Genomic DNA, 19,157 nt, shown 5'->3' with positions numbered 1-19,157 from the left:
GAGCCATGCCTGGTTCATCTTTGTGTCTTCCCAGCAGCGCCCCACACAAGTCCTGGTCCCAAATAGGTACCAATGGCTTGAATTATTAAATTGCATTTCTACAGGGTCATGTAGAATTCCACCAGAAGGACAAACCTCCTTCTTTTCAAATTCTGTCCCTTGCAGCTTAACGGTGGAAAGGAAAGTGGAGAGGGGCCTGTTGGCTGAGCCCCACAGCATGTCTGAATCGTGGTGCTTAGTGCCCTGCCTGTGCATCTCTACGTACAACTGCAACCCTACTCCGCCACTCCAGAGATGGGTCATGAGCCCCAAGATCTTGCAGGTGCTTTCAAAGTTGGCTCTTGACTGCCCCAGTAATCTACTCCTGGGATGCTCTTTCATCCTAGGCTTTTCGTGCCTCACTAGAAGGCACAAACAAGGTCTGACTAGTTCACCACCAACCCACCCACTCCAGACTGTGACTTCCCCAGGACCAAGACCTCAGCTTATTCATGTCTATATTCCCAGCACCTAAGTGCAAACAGCAGGCACGCACTAGATGCTGATGACAGGACGATGAACAAGATGGTGGACGGGGAACTCCGGCCAAATGACTTGATCCCGCTTCTTCCGTGAGAGAAGTATTTGATGTCAGGAGCCGGATGTTTCATGTTCGTGCCTCAACCACCACCTCCCCAACAGACCTGCAGCTACACACAGCACCGGACTTACATTTCCCACTGAAATTTGCCAGTCATTTTTTAAAAAATGTCTCTTGACCCAGTCCATTTCTACCTACTTCTGTAATGTGTCTAACTCAACCCCATTTCTTCCTACTAAAACAGTGACCTGAAAGCACTAAGAGTTAATCCTATGTCAATTAACTTCTCCAATACTTCAGATTTCTGCTCTGCCTCTAAGAGCTATAATTCCATCCAATTTTAAAATTCTCCCAACTGTACATTTTGTCCCCTTCCCACGTCTAACTTATTCTCAGGCCATGTAACCCAGAAAATTTTTCTCGTAGGCAACATTATAAGAATTAAGACACAGTAAAGTGAAGTCTAAAACCTCATGTGCTCAGGCTGAACCCCTTGCTTGGGTTTTCATGATGGGGACAAGAGATAGGGGGAACCGAATAGGCAGAGAGATGAGAAGAACAGGAAGTATGGGGCCCTGGGCCAACAACGGCAGGAGGAAACCACCTCCCCCCAAACACTCTTCTTTGCAGAAAATGAGATTCTTTTAAAACCTTGCCTTCCTATACACCATAAAAAGCCTGTAAATTCACCTCTCTGGGAACACGATCTCAGGCAGACGGAGCACCAGGTGGTGGGGAGAAATGGCCGGCATTGAGGGATAATCTTTCAGTTTCTACAGGAGGTAGATGGGTGTGAGCCACAATTACTAAAATTACAGCTGGTTTCAGGTCAGAGAACTAAGTACAAAGTTGGTTCTTACCGTGATGAGCCAATTTCCAATTGGCCTCTTTTACCTTATCCCTGCTCACCTTGTACTTGACATTTGCTACCCAGCCCAAACCATCAGACTCCCATGTGACGGGAGAAAGGAATTCCAAAGCCATAAATTGGGGGAGGGGGGCGCGAAGGCATGGAGTGAAATGTCCTTGTGTTCTTTGTTGGCTGAGTTTCCTAGTTCTTTTTCTGACCTAGATTTTCTGCTCCCCCCGCCCCACCGCACCCCCCTCGGCATACACATACCCACGCGTCCTTAGTGATACCAGCAGTCACATTTGATGTTAGAAACTATAAAGTTTTCTGTCCTCAGTAATTCTAGAACTCAAATATGGGACACACTTTTATTTCTTCAGAACAAGTGATTAAATTCAAAACATATACATATAGTACTTTAAAGAACTTATAAACCCTACCATGTCGTTCAAGGCTGGAGTCCTCCCTCCTAAGAATACCACATTTTGCAGAATTGTATTTTTAAAAACAGCATACACTTTCTGAAGGACTTCGAGGTACCAGGGCTCATCTGATCCTCACATCAGCTCTGTAAGGGGCTAGCTGGTTGTTACTGTCCCCATTTTTCAGGTGGCTAATTGACTTGCCGAAGGTCATACAGCTGGTGATGGGGCCAAGCTAGAAACCAGGTCTTCTCATTCCAAACTCGGAGTGCTGGCCCCTTTCTTCTAACTGATATTAAAAATATCAGTTACTCAGCTGTCTTCATGTCTTCCCGTCTCTAGAAGAGAGAAACCCGTGGGACCCAGACTTCAACTCCACCTGCTTTAGGATGACTCTCAAATCCCGAATGCCAGTTCCCACTTCTCTGCTGAGTCCAGACACACACCTCCAACTGCTCACTGAGCTTTTCTTCTCAGATGGTCCCAGGGGCAACTTGGATTCACTCACATGCAATCTGAAGCCCATGAGCTCTTCCTCAGGCCTGCTCTTCCTCCTGTACTTTCTATTTTAGCCAAGACATCACCACCCACCCAGTCCCCCAAGGCCGAAATCCGGAGCCCTCCCAGAATCCCCTTCTCCCTTGGTTCGGAGAACAGTCACGCAATCCTGCACACTTTTGCTTCCAGGTTCCTCTAAAATAGCCCTTCGCCTCTCGCCAGCATGGCTACACTGTCTTCCTAGACTTTTCCCCTCCAATCTGTCTTCACCCTCTGATACAGAACTCTTTCTTGGCTCTAATTCTTACTGTGTTACTTCCCTGCTCAGAAGCCTTTAGTGGCTCCCCATACATTTCAAGATAAAAGTCCAGACTTTTCAACATGGGCCTTGTGCCTCTGGTTTCCCCTCGCTCTGCCCCTGCGGCCACAATCTAAACTCCCGCTGGACCAAGGCCTTCCGTTCCCGGAATGCATCCCACTTCCTCCCATCCCAGAAGTTCCTGCGCCATCAGACTTTGCCTGGGTAACTTCTTTCGTTGCCAGGGCAACTCCAGGGCCTCTCCTCCAGGCAGTCTTTCCTACTCATCTTCTGCTTTGCCCTGCAGCATAGCACTTCCATCCATTAAGGCATTGTCAGCTGCAAGAAGCAGAAACTTGAATACAGCTGAAATAATCATGCAGATTGATTACTTCTCACACAAAGTCCAGAAGTAGGAGGTTCCTGTGTGGTTCACTCAGGGGCTCAATGACATCGTCAAGCTTCTGTTCATTGTTTGTCTCTGCCATCTCCATTATTGTTCAAGTCCATGCCACATACTTTAGAAACATTCTCAGTGGGGGATGGGGGCAAACATTTGTCTTTTAATAGTGAAACATTTTCTGAAATAACCAGAAGCCACATAGAGCCAAGTCTGGTGAGTCATATGAGTAATCAAAGGAAGCAATAACATTTGGGGTCATGGTCAACTAAAGACCATATAGTCATGAGACAGAACTTCTGGCTTTACTTGGGATCTGGCACTAAAAGCAAGTTTAGAAAAGGCATCCCAAATATCTTGAGTTCTGTCCAAATTGTTTGTGAAACACATGGAGTGTGAACACAAAAGTGACTGTTTTCAAAGCTGGCCCCACTGGATGTTTTAAGTTTTAATTTGCTTGTTTAAAGAAATAGGAACAAATTAAAATTTTAGAAGGTCCCTGGTTACCTGGCAGAGAAGAAATCATGGGGTGGCCACTCTTGCCTTCCCAGCATCTGCTCAAATGAGGAGCTTCAGGAGCTGAGATCTGGGACATATGAATTTCCAAAATATACAGAGAATCCCCCGAGTGCTGAGTCTGGGAGGCCCCGCCATGGTGGGGTCCCATGTGTGGCACCAGTGGACAGAAAAGGCTTGGGGTCAAAGAAGCCAAACTCCAGAGAGAAAACTGCTGCCCACCCACACTGGAGCACCTGTGTGGTGCCCTAGGCGTTTTTTCCCTCTGAATCCAAAAGGGTGTTCTTTGCCCTGCGGTCCCTCTCTTTTGTTTCTTGATGTCCTCCCTACAGTCTCTGTCCTTCCTTCTCTTCCATGTAGATCTTAAGTAACCAAGAGGAGTGGTTCAAGGCGGAGCTTGGGAGCCAAGAAGGATATGTGCCCAAGAATTTTATAGAAATCCAGTTTCCTGAGTAAGTATTTCCAGCCTGCTGACATGGGCCTACCCACACACACTCCCCTTACTTTTTCAGCAGTCACTAAAATTATCTATGCATACCCAAGATACTGTCAAAATTGGTTGCCTCTGGAGAGGGAACCACGCAGCTGAAGGCCAGGGTGGGAGGGAGATTTGCATTTCACTGCATTCCCTTTTAAATTTTATACCATGCACATGGATCGCCTATTTTAGGTTTTATAAGCTAAACTCATCTGTAATTGCAATCACAGGGTTTCCACGAATCCTATCAGGGGCGCTATTGGCCACCGCACGTCAAGAACTGCTCCTTGAGGGCACTTCTCCATTACCTCCCAACGTCTTCCATCCTCACCAGGGATCCCAAACAGCTCCCTGCCTTCCCTAAACCATGCTCATACCCCTGAGAACAGTCAGTGGGGGGAAAAGAGGAAATTCCCTTCATCAAGAGGAAAAAGAGGGTGCCTGGGTGGCTCAGATGGTTAAGCGTCTGCCTTCGGCTCAGGTCATGATCCCAGGGTCCTGGGATCGAGTCCCGCATCGGGCTCTCTGCTCAGCGGGGAGCCTGCTTCTCCCTCTGACCCTCTCCCCTCTCACGCTGTTTCTCACTCGCTCGCTCTCTAAAAAATAAATAAAATCTTTAAAAAAAAAAAAAAAAAGAGGAAAAGAAAAATAGAGATTGGGTCTCGTTTGTCTCCAGAATTGACCACAAGGGTTAGATAGAAATCTAATCTTCGAGAGCCACAGTCTAGCTCAAAGAGCACAGGTCTGTTAGCGGTCTTGGTGACTCTGGTGAAGTGCGGGAGCACCACTCACTGGGAACCAGGACTGGCCACTGAACCAACAGAATGACCACCAACCTCAAACCTTCATGCTGCCCTGTGATCTTCTATTTTTTTTTTTTAAGGTTTTACTTATTTATTTGAGAGAGAGCATGGGGGGCGGGGGCCCGCGGGGAGAAGCAGACTCCCTGCTGAGCACGGAGCCTGATCTGGGGCTCGATCCCAGGACTCTGGGATCATGACCTGAGCTGAAGACAGATGCTTAACTGGCTGAGCCACCCAGGCGCCCTGCCCTGTAATCTTCTAGATGACCACCCGACACCTTTGCTCCTCAGACCTCCAGCCCCTCCCCAACAGCGCTCGTGGCTCAGGGCCTTGCTTTCAGGGTCCCTGGGAGGACGGAAGCCACAGAAAAGCCCCTCTACCCCGCCCCCCAGCTGACTCACTGCATCCACCCACCTCCTGCAACTGTACTCAGACAAGGATGCCTTTCCTGCAGCTGGTTTGGAAAGAATTGTCTGTGCTTCTAGCAGAAACTCCTCCCTCTCTCACACATCAATTCTCTCTCTCTCTCCTGGGTCATTCCCATCAGCAAAGATGCTGCAGTTTCTCCCACCTTACCAAAAAAACAAAACAAAAATTCTTGATCCCAAGTCCCCTTCCAGCTACCACTGCACTTTTTAAAGAGACTTGTCTGTTTTCTCATCTCTAACTCCTCCCCGCCCCTTGAAACCTTTGTATGGCGATCGTGGTGGACTGCGTGGCCGGCTGGTGGGTTCTAGTGTCTCTGCATGATAGAACGTAAGCTCCACGAGGGCAGGCCCTCTTGTCTGCTCTGCTTACCACCGCATCCCCGGTGCCCAGCGGAAGGCCAGCACTTAGTAGATATTTGATAAAAACGGTTGAATGAACGAATGAGTAGCTTTGGAATGACCCTGCCTGCATGTTTAATATGTAGTGTGTGGACACTTTTGCCAGTCTTGAAGTCACGTATCAAACTCCAATTCAAGGACGAATGTGTATTTTTCAAACAATCCCCTAACCACTCTCTGCCTCGTCCAAAGTATTTTCTTCAAGGTATGGCTGCCATGGAGCATGCCCCATTCCTTTACCCAGCCCCATTACATTCCCTACACAAGGCAAGCTGTGGTGGTCGCTTGTTCAGCCCTGGGGCCAAGCACGGCAGATGCTCTGGAATGATGTCCAGGGAGTTGGCGGCCGGAAACCCTCTGCTTCGAGCCCCTCACCACCCAACCACGCTTCCCCTGCAGTGTCAGGTCTGGAATAAGGACATCCCTCCTTCCACTCCTGTCTGGAGGTCAGGTTCCTAAATTCTAGAGAGCACGGGATTGCTCACAAAGGACTCCCAAGACTGTGGGGACTTCCCCCTTAAAGGGACACACGCACTAGCCTTCCAGAGGCGGCGCTTGAGCAGCCGCCTTGGAGGAATGGAACCTGTCCCAGTCGGGGCTGCTGAGTGATTGCAAACATTCATTTGCGCTCTTCTGTGGTTGAGAGGTTTCTGGCCTCCTGCCCTGAGGCCGTAGCCTCTGTTTGGCAGCGCTTGGCCGTTTGCACGTATGCCAGGCCACCTGCCACAACACTGCCACCCTGACTGTCCCCAGAAAGAGGAGTTTCTCCTCCGTTCCTTCTTTTCCACGGTAAAGATGATTTTCCTGGATTTGGGGGAGGGCCCGGGAGCTGGCCGTGTAGATGCCGCTCTCTGGCAGCTGCTAGCCTGGCTCCATACCACCCAGATCACCAGGGCCCCTGGGCTCTGAGGGGGCCCACTGAGCTCTCAGTCTGGATTCCTGGCTTCGGTCCCCCAGCGCCTGAAGGGGTTCCTGTCCTCCTGGCACATCATCTGTCCCCTGCAGTTCTTTCCTGGTGACATCCCTCACAGAGCTGCCAGCAGGCAGCTGCTTCCCGCAGTGAGTCACTCCCACACTGTCCCATTTTGGTGCAGTGGCACATTTCCATGATTCAGGTTTTCCTAGCGCGAGAGAGACTTCTCCTGGAGGGAAGGAACAAAGGGGGCGCGTCAGGGGAACACTCACTTGCCTTGCCTGAAAACTGCCGAGAGCATATGTTTGGTTTCAGAGGTCCTGGCCCCTCCTCTGTCTCTTTCTGCACTCTGCTGGCCAGAGTCCCCAGCCTCCATCCCTTTGGGTCATCTCTTCTCCCCTTCTCCTTCCAATCACTCTGGCATCTCACCAAGATTCTCTGGTTTTATCTCATCCAATAGATGGTTTCATGAAGGTCTCTCGCGACACCAGGCAGAGAACTTACTTATGGGCAAGGAGGTTGGTTTCTTCATCATCCGGGCCAGCCAGAGCTCCCCAGGGGACTTCTCCATCTCTGTCAGGTACTGGCCATTCCCAACCCAGACTGCTAAAGCCATGAGGTGATCTCTTGAATGTGACCTATTGCTCAGGAACATGGTGGCCAAGGGACCCAGGCATCTTGTCAACTGGGATGCCATTCATCTCCTTCCCATGATGCATATATATATAAATCCTGAGTACGCTGGTTTGTGGCCAAATTACATATATGTTCTGCCTCCCCCTCTAGCCCAAGTGCTTCTGGAAGGACAGGATCTTTATCTATTTCACCTTTGTGTCTTGAACAGCGCCTTATAACCAGCAGGCGTTCAGTGAGTATTTGTGCAAGGAAATGGGGCAGGAGAAGGAAGGGAGAATTCCCAATTGTCCACATCTGTCTTGGGGTTTAAATCTGAACCTTTCCTTCTACTACTGATATATGTCTGAAGAAGGTTCAGAGGAAAATTAAAATCCCAAGTCATTGTTGTAGGTGGTTGCATAAAAAGAAGGGCCAGCTCAGCACACTTTAATGCAGCAAACTCATAGCGACAGATCTGAGCCGAGGAGGGCTGGGGTGAGGGACGGTGGCAGCAAAATCTCGCTAATGTGCAGCACCCGGGAGGAAATGAGTCAGTCCGGGCATAAACATGACACAGCCCCACACTCAGAAACCCCAAGTCTGAGCACACTGCATGTGGTCAGCATATCTGGGATCGCAAGTCACATATCAGGCATGGTGACCACATGTGAAAGTGCACAAATTAATGCTGATAACCGTACAGGAGGAGACGTGACAACCTGTGCAGTGGAACCTACTGTCAAGTTCATTGAACTTGTTCACTGAAATGTTGGTCTGGATTATGCAATACACGTTGAAAGGCATCTAGCTTCCGTGCTTTAAGTGCGTAAATCCAATCTCAGGTAACGAACTGAGACCACTTCACTATTTAGGAAGAATGGATATTTTATTTATTTTTTTTTTTAAAGATTTTATTTATTTATTTGAGACAGAGAGAATGAGAGAGACAGAGAGCACATGAGAGGGGGGAGGGTCAGAGGGAGAAGCAGGCTCCCTGCCGAGCAGGGAGCCCGATGCGGGACTCGATCCCGGGACTCCAGGATCACGACCTGAGCCGAAGGCAGTCGCTTAACCAACTGAGCCACCCAGGCGCCCCGAAGAATGGATATTTTAAGGACTAGGTAGGGAGGACTTATGAATAATGGGTCAACCATTTGTATGCACGTGCACCTCTAAAGCGCTCAAGAATAGCTTGGTCTCATTAACATGGCCCTTGTAATCTTGCTTAAAATCTTAATTTTCCTTAACTAAAACTTTTCTTTTTTCACAGTTTAGGCAACAGGAAATTTTAGCTCAGGCCAATACTGATGTATCACGAATTCTAAATTTGTCAGGTCTTAATGCAATTTTGCTCTATTAATAAATGTTACAGTCAAACCTCTTTTTTAAGGGCCCTGATTACAGATTGGACCAGGTAAATGGTTACATTGAAGGGCATCTCTTGGTGCCTCTGCTTTGCATGAAGTGCACTGTGGCTTTTCAGCTAGGAATCATGGTTTATATTTCCTCCACTAAGGTGAATTCTCCAAGACGGTCAGCCTTGACTTCTGCCACAGTCTCTCCCTACTGTTGAGGCGCTGCAGCCTCTTGTGATTATTACCATAATCGTTACTACATCTTCTGCAGAAATGTAGCCTAATATGTTCCAAAGCAGATCATTTTTTTTTATTCTTATGTTAATCCCCATACATTACATCATGAGCTTTAGATGAAGTGTTCCATGATTCATTGTTTGTGCATAACACCCAGTGCTCCATGCAGAATGTGCCCTCCTCAATACACACCACCAGGCTAACCCATCCTCCCACCCCCCCCCTCCCTTCTAGAACCCTGTTTGTTTTTCGGAGTCCATCGTCTCTCATGGTTCGTCTACCCCTCTGATTTCCCCCGCTTCATTCTTCCCCTCCCGCTACCTTCTTCTTCTTCTTTTTTTTTTCTTAACATATATTGCATTATTTGTTTCAGAGGTACAGATCTGTGATTCAACAGTCTCACACAATTCACAGCGCTCACCAGAGCAAAGCAGATCATTTTTATTTATTTATACATCTGCCTTCTATCATGCAAAGATAATTAAGAGCTAATTGTAGTTCTATCACTTAGCATTTGTTAAGGGTCTGAAACACTAGATTTTAGAGTCTGGAGCCCTGAGTTTTATCCCTTTTTCCTCCCCTCTTAGAACTTGAGACAATGGTGCAGCCACTCTCTCTCTCCATGGGCCCAGAGGACCGGGTACAAGCCTGACATCCATCCTCTCAGCTTATGAGAGAGAGAGGGTTAATGTTTCTCACTCTGAGTTCTTTGACTAAGAGGTGGTGGATGAATAATTATATCACAAGAATATTTCCTCCTCCACACACAGATGTGAGGAGTAATGACTATGAATTAAACCATGTGTTGTTAGAGTGAAGAAAGCATCTGTTAATGGCCAGCACCAAGGGGAAGACCATGCAGTGATTGCAGAGTGTCAGTTCCTAGCCTAGAGCAGTCAAGCAGAGGTCCCTGTATGGGTTCACCTGGCCATGAGCACAGCCTAGCACATAAGATGAGACTGAAGATCAATCAAAATTCCCATCCCCTCTGAACACAGACCACTGAATCCATCCTTAAGAAACCTGCACTAACCTTCAGAGGTATCTTCACTCCCCAACTCTCTTTAAATTCTTGACCTTTCTGTCGGATCAGGCAATTGGTATCATTAGTTTATTTTTAGATATAAATGTATGTCTGTTTGATGAATAAACTTGACATCGAAAAGAGAATGCCTTGGTGATGGAGAAAGACTGGAGCTGTTAGTAAAGGCCAAGCTTCCCCTTTCCAGATGAGTAAAGTCCAATTTCTCCATCTCTGATACAAATACTTCCCATCACTGTGATTCCAGCTTGTGTCAAAAGGTGCCGACCTAAAAGAAGCTAGCATGTGTACATGGTGTGACAGGCTCAATTCACCGGACTGGAATCAGAGAGCCAGGGTTCTTGCCTCAGCTCTGGCAATCACTCACGGTGACCTTGGCCAAGCCCCTCCGCCAATCTGAGCCTCAGCATCCTCATCGGTAACATGGAGACAAGGCTAAACAATCTCAGAGGTCCTTTCCAATTAAAACACTACATTGCTGTATAACACTTTTCTCCCCAAAAGTTCAAAATACTTTGTAACCTTATTTATGCACAACATAAGCCAAGACCAAGAGATCTCCATTAAGTAGAAAACCAAGTGGGACAAATTTCTCAAGATGGTCTCTTACTGTCCAGAGCTAGTTTATGGGCTTAAAAGAGCTGGTTCAAAGTATTTCTGATAATGGAAAGATAACATGGGTGAAAGACCTCTCCCCTCTGAGTCTTGGCAGAGTCCTTGGCATCGTACAGGACGCAGGGGTTGCCACGTTTCAAACAAACATTTGTAAAAAGTCCTTGACCTGGTGGTCGCTGAAGCGCTTGGACATTTTTTTCCTATAAAAGGTTGGCTCCAGTGTCGGAAGACAGATTATCTTCTGCTGATGTAAAAATCCCTTCTAATGCCACCTGTGTCCTGAGCGGTCCCTCTCACAAATCTCCCCCTAGAGTTTGACTGAGCCAGCCCACCCGCCCTGTGATGGGCAGGCACTCACATCCCCTTTCCTGCCCCAGTGGAACTCCAGCATCGCTGGATGCAGTCAGCCCGGGGGGTGGGGACATCGTCACCATGTAATATACAACTTGGATTCGCCCCGATCTCTAGGCATGAGGATGATGTTCAGCACTTCAAGGTCATGAGAGACAACAAGGGTAATTACTTCCTGTGGACAGAGAAGTTTCCGTCTCTAAATAAGCTGGTGGACTACTACAGGACGACTTCCATCTCCAAACAGAAGCAGATCTTTCTGAGGGATAGAACCCGAGAGGATCAGGTATGCCTCAGGCCCCGATCAGCCCCAGTCTGCAGATTTTAGGCAGCATGAGTCCTATATGACCCATCAAGACAATGCATTTGATGATATGTCCCCTGAGTATTCTGGAAGACAGAATAAGTCCAAGGTCAGACCTCAGTTAAAATCATCTTCTAACACTTCCCAGCCATGTGATTTGGGAAAGTTGTCTGATCCTGTTTCCTGATCCATAAAACTGGAGCAATGGTGATACCTAGCTCATAGATGGTGGTGAAGGTTAGAGAAGATAACGTATCCCCTTCCCTGGCGTCTCTCCTAGTAGTGCTACAAGCATGCCACAAACATTAGCTCTTAACAGTGGATGCTTTGGTACATCGCAGTTTCAGCCTAGCTCAGGAGTTGCCCAAAGCTGAAGGCCAGGGGGCCCCACGCGGGGATGTTGGAGAGCAGCCTAGAGTCCAAGACTAAGGTAGCAGGTAGAGCCTTGTCACAGACAGGGAGGTTGGGGCTGTTGGAGGAAAAACTGGACCTGGAATTCTTGCTCTTGGAACAGTGTGGAAAACAGAGTATTATTTTACTAGAAAATGCATCAGACAAACCTAGCTCTTTTTTTTTTAAGATTTATTTATTTATTTTAGAGAAAGAGAGCTCAAGAGTAGGGGGAGGGGCAGAGGGAGAGAGAAAGAACCTCAAGCAGACTCTGAGCTGAGCACGGAGCCTGACGCAGGGCTCGACCCCACGACCCCGAGATCATGACCTGAGCTGAAACCAAGAGTCCAAGTTAAGAAACCTTTCAGAGTATCAGATTTCTCATCTGGAGAATGGAGAGAATATAATACCTCCCTGCCTGGGCTGTTGTAAGGATTAAATGAAATAATATGGTGATAGCACTTGCCATAGAGTCTGGACAATAGTAGGCACCAAGGAAATGCTAACTTGCCTCCCATAAGAAAATTCACACACACATACACACACACACACAATGTATAAAATACCTTTCAAAGGAAACAACATCGTTAAAAGAAAGAGATGGGTATTCTAGAAAGAAGCATTCTCTGGAGTAGTTAAAATAGTTGAAATCCCTGGAACAAGTTATTTGAAAAGGCATTGAGGCTTTCAAATCAACAGGTGCTCTGGAGAAGTAGAGAAAACCATTTCAGGGAATTGGTTGATTGTAAGCCTGAGAAGTGACAGTCCTAGGAGAAAAGGGCATCCCAGCAAGTGCACATAAAAGTTCAGAAAGAAAAACAAAGGTTAACTAAGACTTTGTGAATTATTTTAACCAAGAAACAGAGGTATTAATTTAGCAGGATGTGCATGCAGAGAGAAAAGAGGTAGCGTAAAATGCATTAAACTGGGGAGCGCCTGGGTGGCTCAGTCGGTTAAGCGTCTGCCTTCGGCTCAGGTCATGATCCTGGGCTCCTGAGATCGAGCCCCGCATCGGGCACCCTGCTCGGCGGGGGGCCTGCTTCTCCCTCTCCCACTCCCCCTGCTTGTGTTCCCTCTCTCGCTGTCTCTCTCTGTCAAATAAATAAGTAAAATCTTAAAAAAAAAAACAAAACGCATTAAACTGGATTAAACGAGTTCATATTTGTAAAGCACATCGAACAGCGCCTGGCATGTATGAAGCCCAGGCCCTGTGTAACTTGTTTGTGAAATAAAAATAACGAGAAAGTACCTCGAGTCACACGGTCGTGGTACCATTAAGCAGAAAGGCCGTGCTCCTTCCCAGCGTGCCTGGCGGCAGGCCTGGTTTCCATGGTGCCACAAGAGGGCTGCGGTCTGGGGCTCTATCACCAGGCTATAAGCGACAGTTCAAAATCAGGCAAAGTCAATGGCCGAGCTTATTGGGAGGGTAGGATGTCCGGCGGTGGGGCAACAGGCGATAAGGAGGGGTGGCATTGTGTCAGTAAAATAGAATATTGAAGCTTGATTGCAGAGAGGAAAACAAGCCCACTAGGAAGGGACTCGATGCGTAGCCCGTGGAAAGTGAACCAGAGACCCGGAGTCCCCAGCCCGGGAGAATCTGAGAACATGGAGACCATTCCTGCAACCACGAGGGGCCGAGACATCGGCTCTCTTGAGGCTGCCTGCGGGCCTTCGGCTGTCTCTTGGAGAGGTGGTGGGCAAACTGCCCGAAAGCGGGGGGCAGGGGGGTGGGGGGCCGGGAGATGCGGGAGGAGGGTGGATCTGCATCGTCTTCATCATTCTCTCCCAGGGTCACCGGGGCAACAGCCTGGACCGGAGGCCCCAGGGAGGCCCGCACCTCAGTGGGGCTGTGGGAGAAGAAATCCGGCCTTCGATGACGCGGAAGCTGTCGGGCCACCCGGCGCCCCCTCCCTCGCAGTGCCCCCCAGCGCCCCCAGCACAGCAGCAACGCTACCTGCAACACCCTCATTTCCATCAGGTACCTCAGAGGAATGGAGTGGGCGCCGTGAGGTAGGGGAGAGGACCTGCTCTCCTCAGCCCAGGGCTCAGGCCAGCCTGTCCCCATGGCCACTGAGCACGTGGAAAACCCCCACAAAGCCAGATGCAACCAGAGCAAACAAAGGCTTGGGGGGCTGTTGTGGTCCCGGGACCGTGGGGAGGAGCATCTCAGGCCCGGCCTCGTGACGGCTCGCAGAGTTCGTGAAGACGACCCGGGACCTCCCAACTGGCAGCAATATGATAAAATGATATGGGAACTGCTCTTGGCACAGAAGTCCCTGCGAATTCATTGGCTCCCTGCCTGAACACACGCACGCACGCACACACACACACACACAGTGAGCCGTTGCTTCGTTTTCCTGTCAGCGCACTTCCAAATCTATTCATGCCCCTTAACCCATCTGGCTGTGGAGATCCACAAGAAAAACGGATTAACACCGCAACAGAGCCTCGCTTATTTATTTATTTGTCTCCTGCCTTGCTCCAGATGGGATTTGGGGCCGCTTACCGAGACGGACAATACAGCCAGATGACATCATTCCTAAATTCCTTGGTAGGGCACACAAAGCCCTTTGTGAGCTGCCCGTATCTGTTTCCCCAGCCTCATCTGCTGCTGCCTCGCCCTAAGCCCACCCCCCTCCGACCCTCCACCTCCCCCACTCCCTGAGCAAACACACATTCCAGCAACACTGCACTATCTTTAGTTACCCAAACGGTCAATTGTGTTTTCTCTCATAACCTGGGGACTTTTTATATGCTATTTCCTTTGCCTAAAATGCCCTTTCCTGGCTGATCCTTCTCCTCCTCTAAGCTACAGTTCAAGTATCACCTCCTCTAGGAAGACTTCTCTGATTACCCTGGCAGACTTAGACCTTCTCTCAGCTCGCTTACCACTTAAATGTGTATGGTTCCCCCTCTAAACTGACGATCCACGAAGACAAGGCCCTTTTCTTTCCAGCTACATGTCCCCAGTGATTAGGACAGTACTAGACACATGGCAGGTGCCTGATAAATATTCTTTGAATGAATGAAATCTGGCATTGTCTTCACAGTCGAAGGTCCCTTTGCCACCCTTCCCCCTTTCTCCCACCCCTGGGGTTTATCAGCAGCAGCACGTGTTCTTGGAACACTGGCTGTGTCTGTGGCCTCTGAGCAAGGCACCGGGGGGCCTGCCGGGGATGTGGTGTGGTGACAGGTCCTCTGTTGCGTGTGTTTCCAGGAACGCCGAGGAGGCAGCCTTGACATAAACGATGGGCACTGTGGCATTGGCGTGGGCGGCGACACGAACCCGGCCCTCATGCACCGGAGACACACAGACCCCGTGCAGCTCCAAGTGGCCGGGGTACGTGAACTTTCCCTCCCTGGGCTCGATGAAGGCAGCCAGAGGGGCACTTAGAGAAATGGTTGGTCCTCCAGGACAGAGGCAAGCCGCTCAGAGCTCGGAATGGAGGTGGTGGGAGCCCAGCGAGCCATGGGGGGAGGAGTTCCCAGGCAGGGCCGATGCCGGTCTGTTGTTCTGTCCGGCCGCTGGGCCTTGCCCTGTCCTCATGGTTTTTGGCTCTGGCTCTGGCCGAGGGAGATCTGTTGCCTTTTTCCTCGCGCCACATCGGCCTCGGCTGCGCTACCACAGAGGGCTGTTAGTTTGGGCACGCTGCCATCCTGTCCCCTGGAGAGAGTGAAAAGACCACCTAGTGATGCAGGGAGAGTAGCTGTCAAGGATTCTCCTGGGGCCTCAGAGACTAACATCTCTGTCGGTAAAAGTCCTGAGTCTCAAGAGCGGCTCGGCTGAGTTCTGCTAACTCCACGCCCCGGGCTGCGCAGTGGGGTCTGCTGCCCGTCACAGTGGGGTTCGGGAGGTCTCCGGAGAGCCAGATGTCCGCCTCCAGGGCAGGCTGCTCACCGAGGACTTCTTCTTGCCGCGGGGGCCAGCAGGACCCCTCCTGAGCCACAGCGGCTCCGAAGGCCCCCCGGCCCTGGCTCAGCGGGCCCCTTCTGTGCTTCCCCCGACAGCGAGTGCGGTGGGCCCGGGCGCTGTACGACTTCGAGGCCCTCGAGGACGACGAGCTGGGGTTTCGCTGTGGAGAGGTGGTCGAGGTCCTGGACAGCTCCAACCCGTCCTGGTGGACCGGCCGCCTGCACAACAGACTGGGCCTCTTCCCTGCCAACTACGTGGCGCCCATGATCCGATGAGGCCCTTCCGGGGGGTCAGAGGCTTTTGTGTGAAGCTGCCTGCAGGAGAGGGGGCAAGGAAGAGAAGCGGGAACTATCCACGCATACGGATATATGTGTGTACGCGCACACGCACGCCTACGCCTCTGTGTACACGCATTTTCTAATAGTAATTTATTGGCGATTTCATTGGTTACTCAGTTGATATGAAAGGAAGGCAGGTGAGAATGATATTCATACTTGTTTTTCTGCTCCCCTCAGCGGTGTGTGGAAGGCAGTGGGAAAGCTGGCTGGTGGGGAGGGGCAGGGACATGAAACGCAAATTCTTCCCGTCCCTAAGATGGCCCTGCTTCCTCCTGGCCTGGGGAATGTTCACCAAGAGTAGCCCAGCGGAGAGCCGCACCCCGGGCTTGGACGAGGAACCACAGGGTGGGGCTGGACTCGGTGGGGCATGTTTGAGCTCACCTCCAAGCCCTACTCACCTTGAGGGTTTGCAGGGCAGCTTCCCTCCTGCTCTGCAAGGGTGGGCACTGCTGGGTTGAGAATAAAGGTGCCTCCCCACAGGGCTGAGCTGGGAGCAGGAAGGGCCAAGAAGGCGGGACTGGACTGGAGCAGCAGGTGTTCCGAAGCCTGGGCAAGGCTGGCCTCACCTCCCTCCAGTGAGTGTTCCTCGGCTAGTCCTCTTCCCCGAGGCTGACCTGGAGAAACGGAGACCCCGAGGAGCCAAGCACTGGGAGACGGAGGGATTTTCACAAATCTCCAGTGGCTTACTTGGGAGTAACCTCTGTTTCCCAGGATACCAAGAAAGCAACGTCTGAGACTCTGTAAAATGCTTAGAGAAGCCCCGGCTGAGAAAGCTGGATTTTAGAGCCGTTATTTTATGGCGACAGGATGTCTCTTTGGGTCTCTATTTGTTTCCCCATGTTTTGAGGATGCCTTGCCCAGTGGCACGGAGAGCAGCCCGCTCCACAAGAGCGTTGATTCGCTATTGTTGATGGGTTGATTGATTGGCTGAGCATGACCCTGGGTGGGAGCCAGCTTTGCAATGAGCTTCCTGTTGGATTTGGCTGTTGAGCCACTGCTGACAGCACCCCCCCCAACACACACACCCAGTACCTGCATGTGGGGCCGCTCTCTCTCCTGCCACCTCACAATAGAATTGTGTTTCCCTTGGGGGTGTGGGTGGGGACTGGCCAGGCTGGGGAGCAGAGACACCAGAGAAGGAAACTCAGTGTTTTGGTGGAGGCCGGGAGCAAACACGTCTGCACTAAGGGTCCTGAGAAGAGGGTGTGTGTGTGTAATGAGACCGAAATGAAAGGGTGGGGTACCCATGTTGGTGAGGGAGCATGGAGGGTGAGGTGGGCCCGTTCCTTTGTCTTCTCCCCCAGCCCTTCCTGCTCTAAGGAGTGACGGCGGCAGCCATTATGGAGGGTGATAGGAGAAGAAGAGTTTCTACTCAGAAGTAACTGTCAGTGTAATGTAGGCTGTGTCCCTTTGACTCTGAATTCTATGATTCTGTGATCCCTGTGTTGTCTTTAGAGAGGAAGGGAAAAAGAAGGCGCTCTGTGGTGAGTCTTGGGAGGGAAGAGAAAATAGCCCTGAGAGGCGGGGGGAGTCGAGCGAGAGTGAGGAGGGTCTGGCACGCAGCCTTTAGAAATGACAGCACGGAAAGGGAAAGGGGGCAAAGACATTTCAAAAGATCAAGGAGCAGCGTGAGAGGGACAAAGGGAGGGAGAGGAGGCAAGACGTTAAGTGGGGCAGGTGAGGAAGACATGGGAGTAGGAGTCAGCGAGCAGATAAGCACGGGAAGGAGGGACGGAGCAGGTGCGGAAGGAGGAATTAGAGCAGAGACGTGAGCGCTGGGGAAGGCAGGGGCGAAGGCACCACGAGGATGAAGACAAAAGAGCAGGGAGAAAGAAAAGCAAGGCAAAGAAGACCTAAAAGCTATTTTGGTGCTAGGTAATGTGAACATGTTACAGTAAATAAAAGCCAAAAGTGATGTTTGGTTTTACAGTATTTACAAACCATATGCTTTAAACAGCCCACAAACCTCATCCATTTGTCTGATTATGTGGGAGGACCAGCCCCAGTGAAGAGAGAGGGAAATAATTTGGTTCTGGCCTGGATTTCGTGCCTTGAAACGCTTCTCAAGAAAGCAGTGATAAGTGCCCATGTTTTGCCAGGCCGCGTGTCGTGTCTGTGGGAGCGGGGCTCACTCACTGGTCTGGGGAGGCCTGCCCCACAGTGTGCGCAGAGCTTCCGAAACTCCTGGAGCTGGCTGTTCTGTTCCACCCCAGGCCGTCCTGGGAGTCTGGTGCTAAACCAGCCTTGTCCCTGTGCATCACATGGCTCAATTCAGGAGGACGCAGGAATCACCCTAACCAACCACGGAGAACTGGGGCCCTTCGGGACCAGGCTAAGAGGAGAAGGACCGAACTGTCCACACTTGGGGGTGTTGGGAAGCGGCTTGCTGGGCCTCTGGTGCTGCCTGGAGGAGCACGTGGGGAGCTGCTTTCCACCAGGCAGCGTTTCAGCGCCGGGGGCGTGTCCACCCAGCGCTCCTCCCAGCCACACAATCCACACAATCCGGGAAACAGCACAAATGTCTCTGACTTCAGCTGAAACCGCTCTGCATGACCTGAGGGCAGGGAACTTCCAGAGAAAGTCGGTTCCTGTTGAACCGGTTCAGTTTTCCTAAGCACTTGCTGAGGCTCGCTGCAATGTGAAATCTCTGGTACCTGCCATTGCCCACCCACTTTTAGATGGCCTCAGGGTGATCGAAGGCAGTGCTTCTCAAAATTCAGTGCCTATGGATTGCCTGGGGAACGTGTTAAAATGCAGATTCTGATTCAGTCCTGCGTGTCCGCCACTCTGAGCTGATGTTCCTCGGTCAGCGGACCAGACTTTGAGTAGCAAGGGCACAGAACTTGACAGGGAGCTAGAGAGCCACAAAAATCAGATGAGATCCCTTTTCTAGGGATCTTCAGGCACTTTCCTCTGTTGCTCACAAATGAGACATGATTCAGAACCGCCAGTATGACATCATCCACACTTGCCGGCCCAGGTGACCAATTTCAGGGCCTCCATCTCCATCAAGAATCAAGAAACTTTAGGACAAGCATTCAGATAAAATACACACAGGGGTTTCCCAATGGTGATTATTTTAAAGATAAGCAGAGGTTACAGAAGTTGTGAAAGCTTTCTCAGGAAATCTATAAACATAAAATGCACTGGAGTCAGGTGTGGTCCTGCTCGGAGGCGAGGGAATGGCCCATGTCACCGGGGCACCGTTAGATCAACTAACCTCGAGCAAAACAGGCCACAGGCGGGACAGATTGGCCTGGGCGAATACTTGCTGTTGGCCTTGTCTAAAGTTAACGCTTCAGCCCGTATGTACGAAAACAAGGACAAGGGAAAAACATGTTGTCTTGGTTCTTTTAAATACTTCTCCGGTTCCTCCACGTCTCTCCATCACCACAACCGTGCCACCATATCT

At 50.3% G+C, this 19,157-nt stretch overlaps 1 protein-coding gene across 3 annotated transcripts in view; it reads left to right on the top strand.

Annotated features, from left to right (window-relative positions):
• The window catches only part of GRAP2 (GRB2 related adaptor protein 2), a 64,081-nt gene extending 46,270 nt beyond the window's left edge, over positions 1 to 17,811 (top strand). Inside the window, exons 3-9 of one of the 3 annotated variants that reach the window (XM_034987464.1) lie at positions 3,925 to 4,016; positions 7,046 to 7,165; positions 10,918 to 11,086; positions 13,284 to 13,472; positions 13,980 to 14,045; positions 14,712 to 14,834; positions 15,503 to 17,811. In XM_034987464.1, the coding sequence (XP_034843355.1) occupies positions 3,925 to 4,016; positions 7,046 to 7,165; positions 10,918 to 11,086; positions 13,284 to 13,472; positions 13,980 to 14,045; positions 14,712 to 14,834; positions 15,503 to 15,682 (939 nt within the window). In that variant the 3' untranslated portion in view covers positions 15,683 to 17,811. The remainder of the gene's footprint in view (positions 1 to 3,924; positions 4,017 to 7,045; positions 7,166 to 10,917; positions 11,087 to 13,283; positions 13,473 to 13,979; positions 14,046 to 14,711; positions 14,835 to 15,502) is intronic. The other 2 variants (XM_034987466.1, XM_034987465.1) reach the window with 2 other exon arrangements.
• The last annotated feature ends 1,346 nt before the right edge of the window (positions 17,812 to 19,157 follow it).

Source organism: Mirounga leonina, unplaced genomic scaffold (assembly GCF_011800145.1).
Source record: "Mirounga leonina isolate KUSES-001 unplaced genomic scaffold, KU_Mleo_1.0 Mir_418, whole genome shotgun sequence".
Taxonomy (NCBI): domain Eukaryota; kingdom Metazoa; phylum Chordata; class Mammalia; order Carnivora; family Phocidae; genus Mirounga; species Mirounga leonina.
Note: the sequence above shows the minus strand (reverse complement) of the source record. Positions and strands in the feature narration are given on the sequence as shown.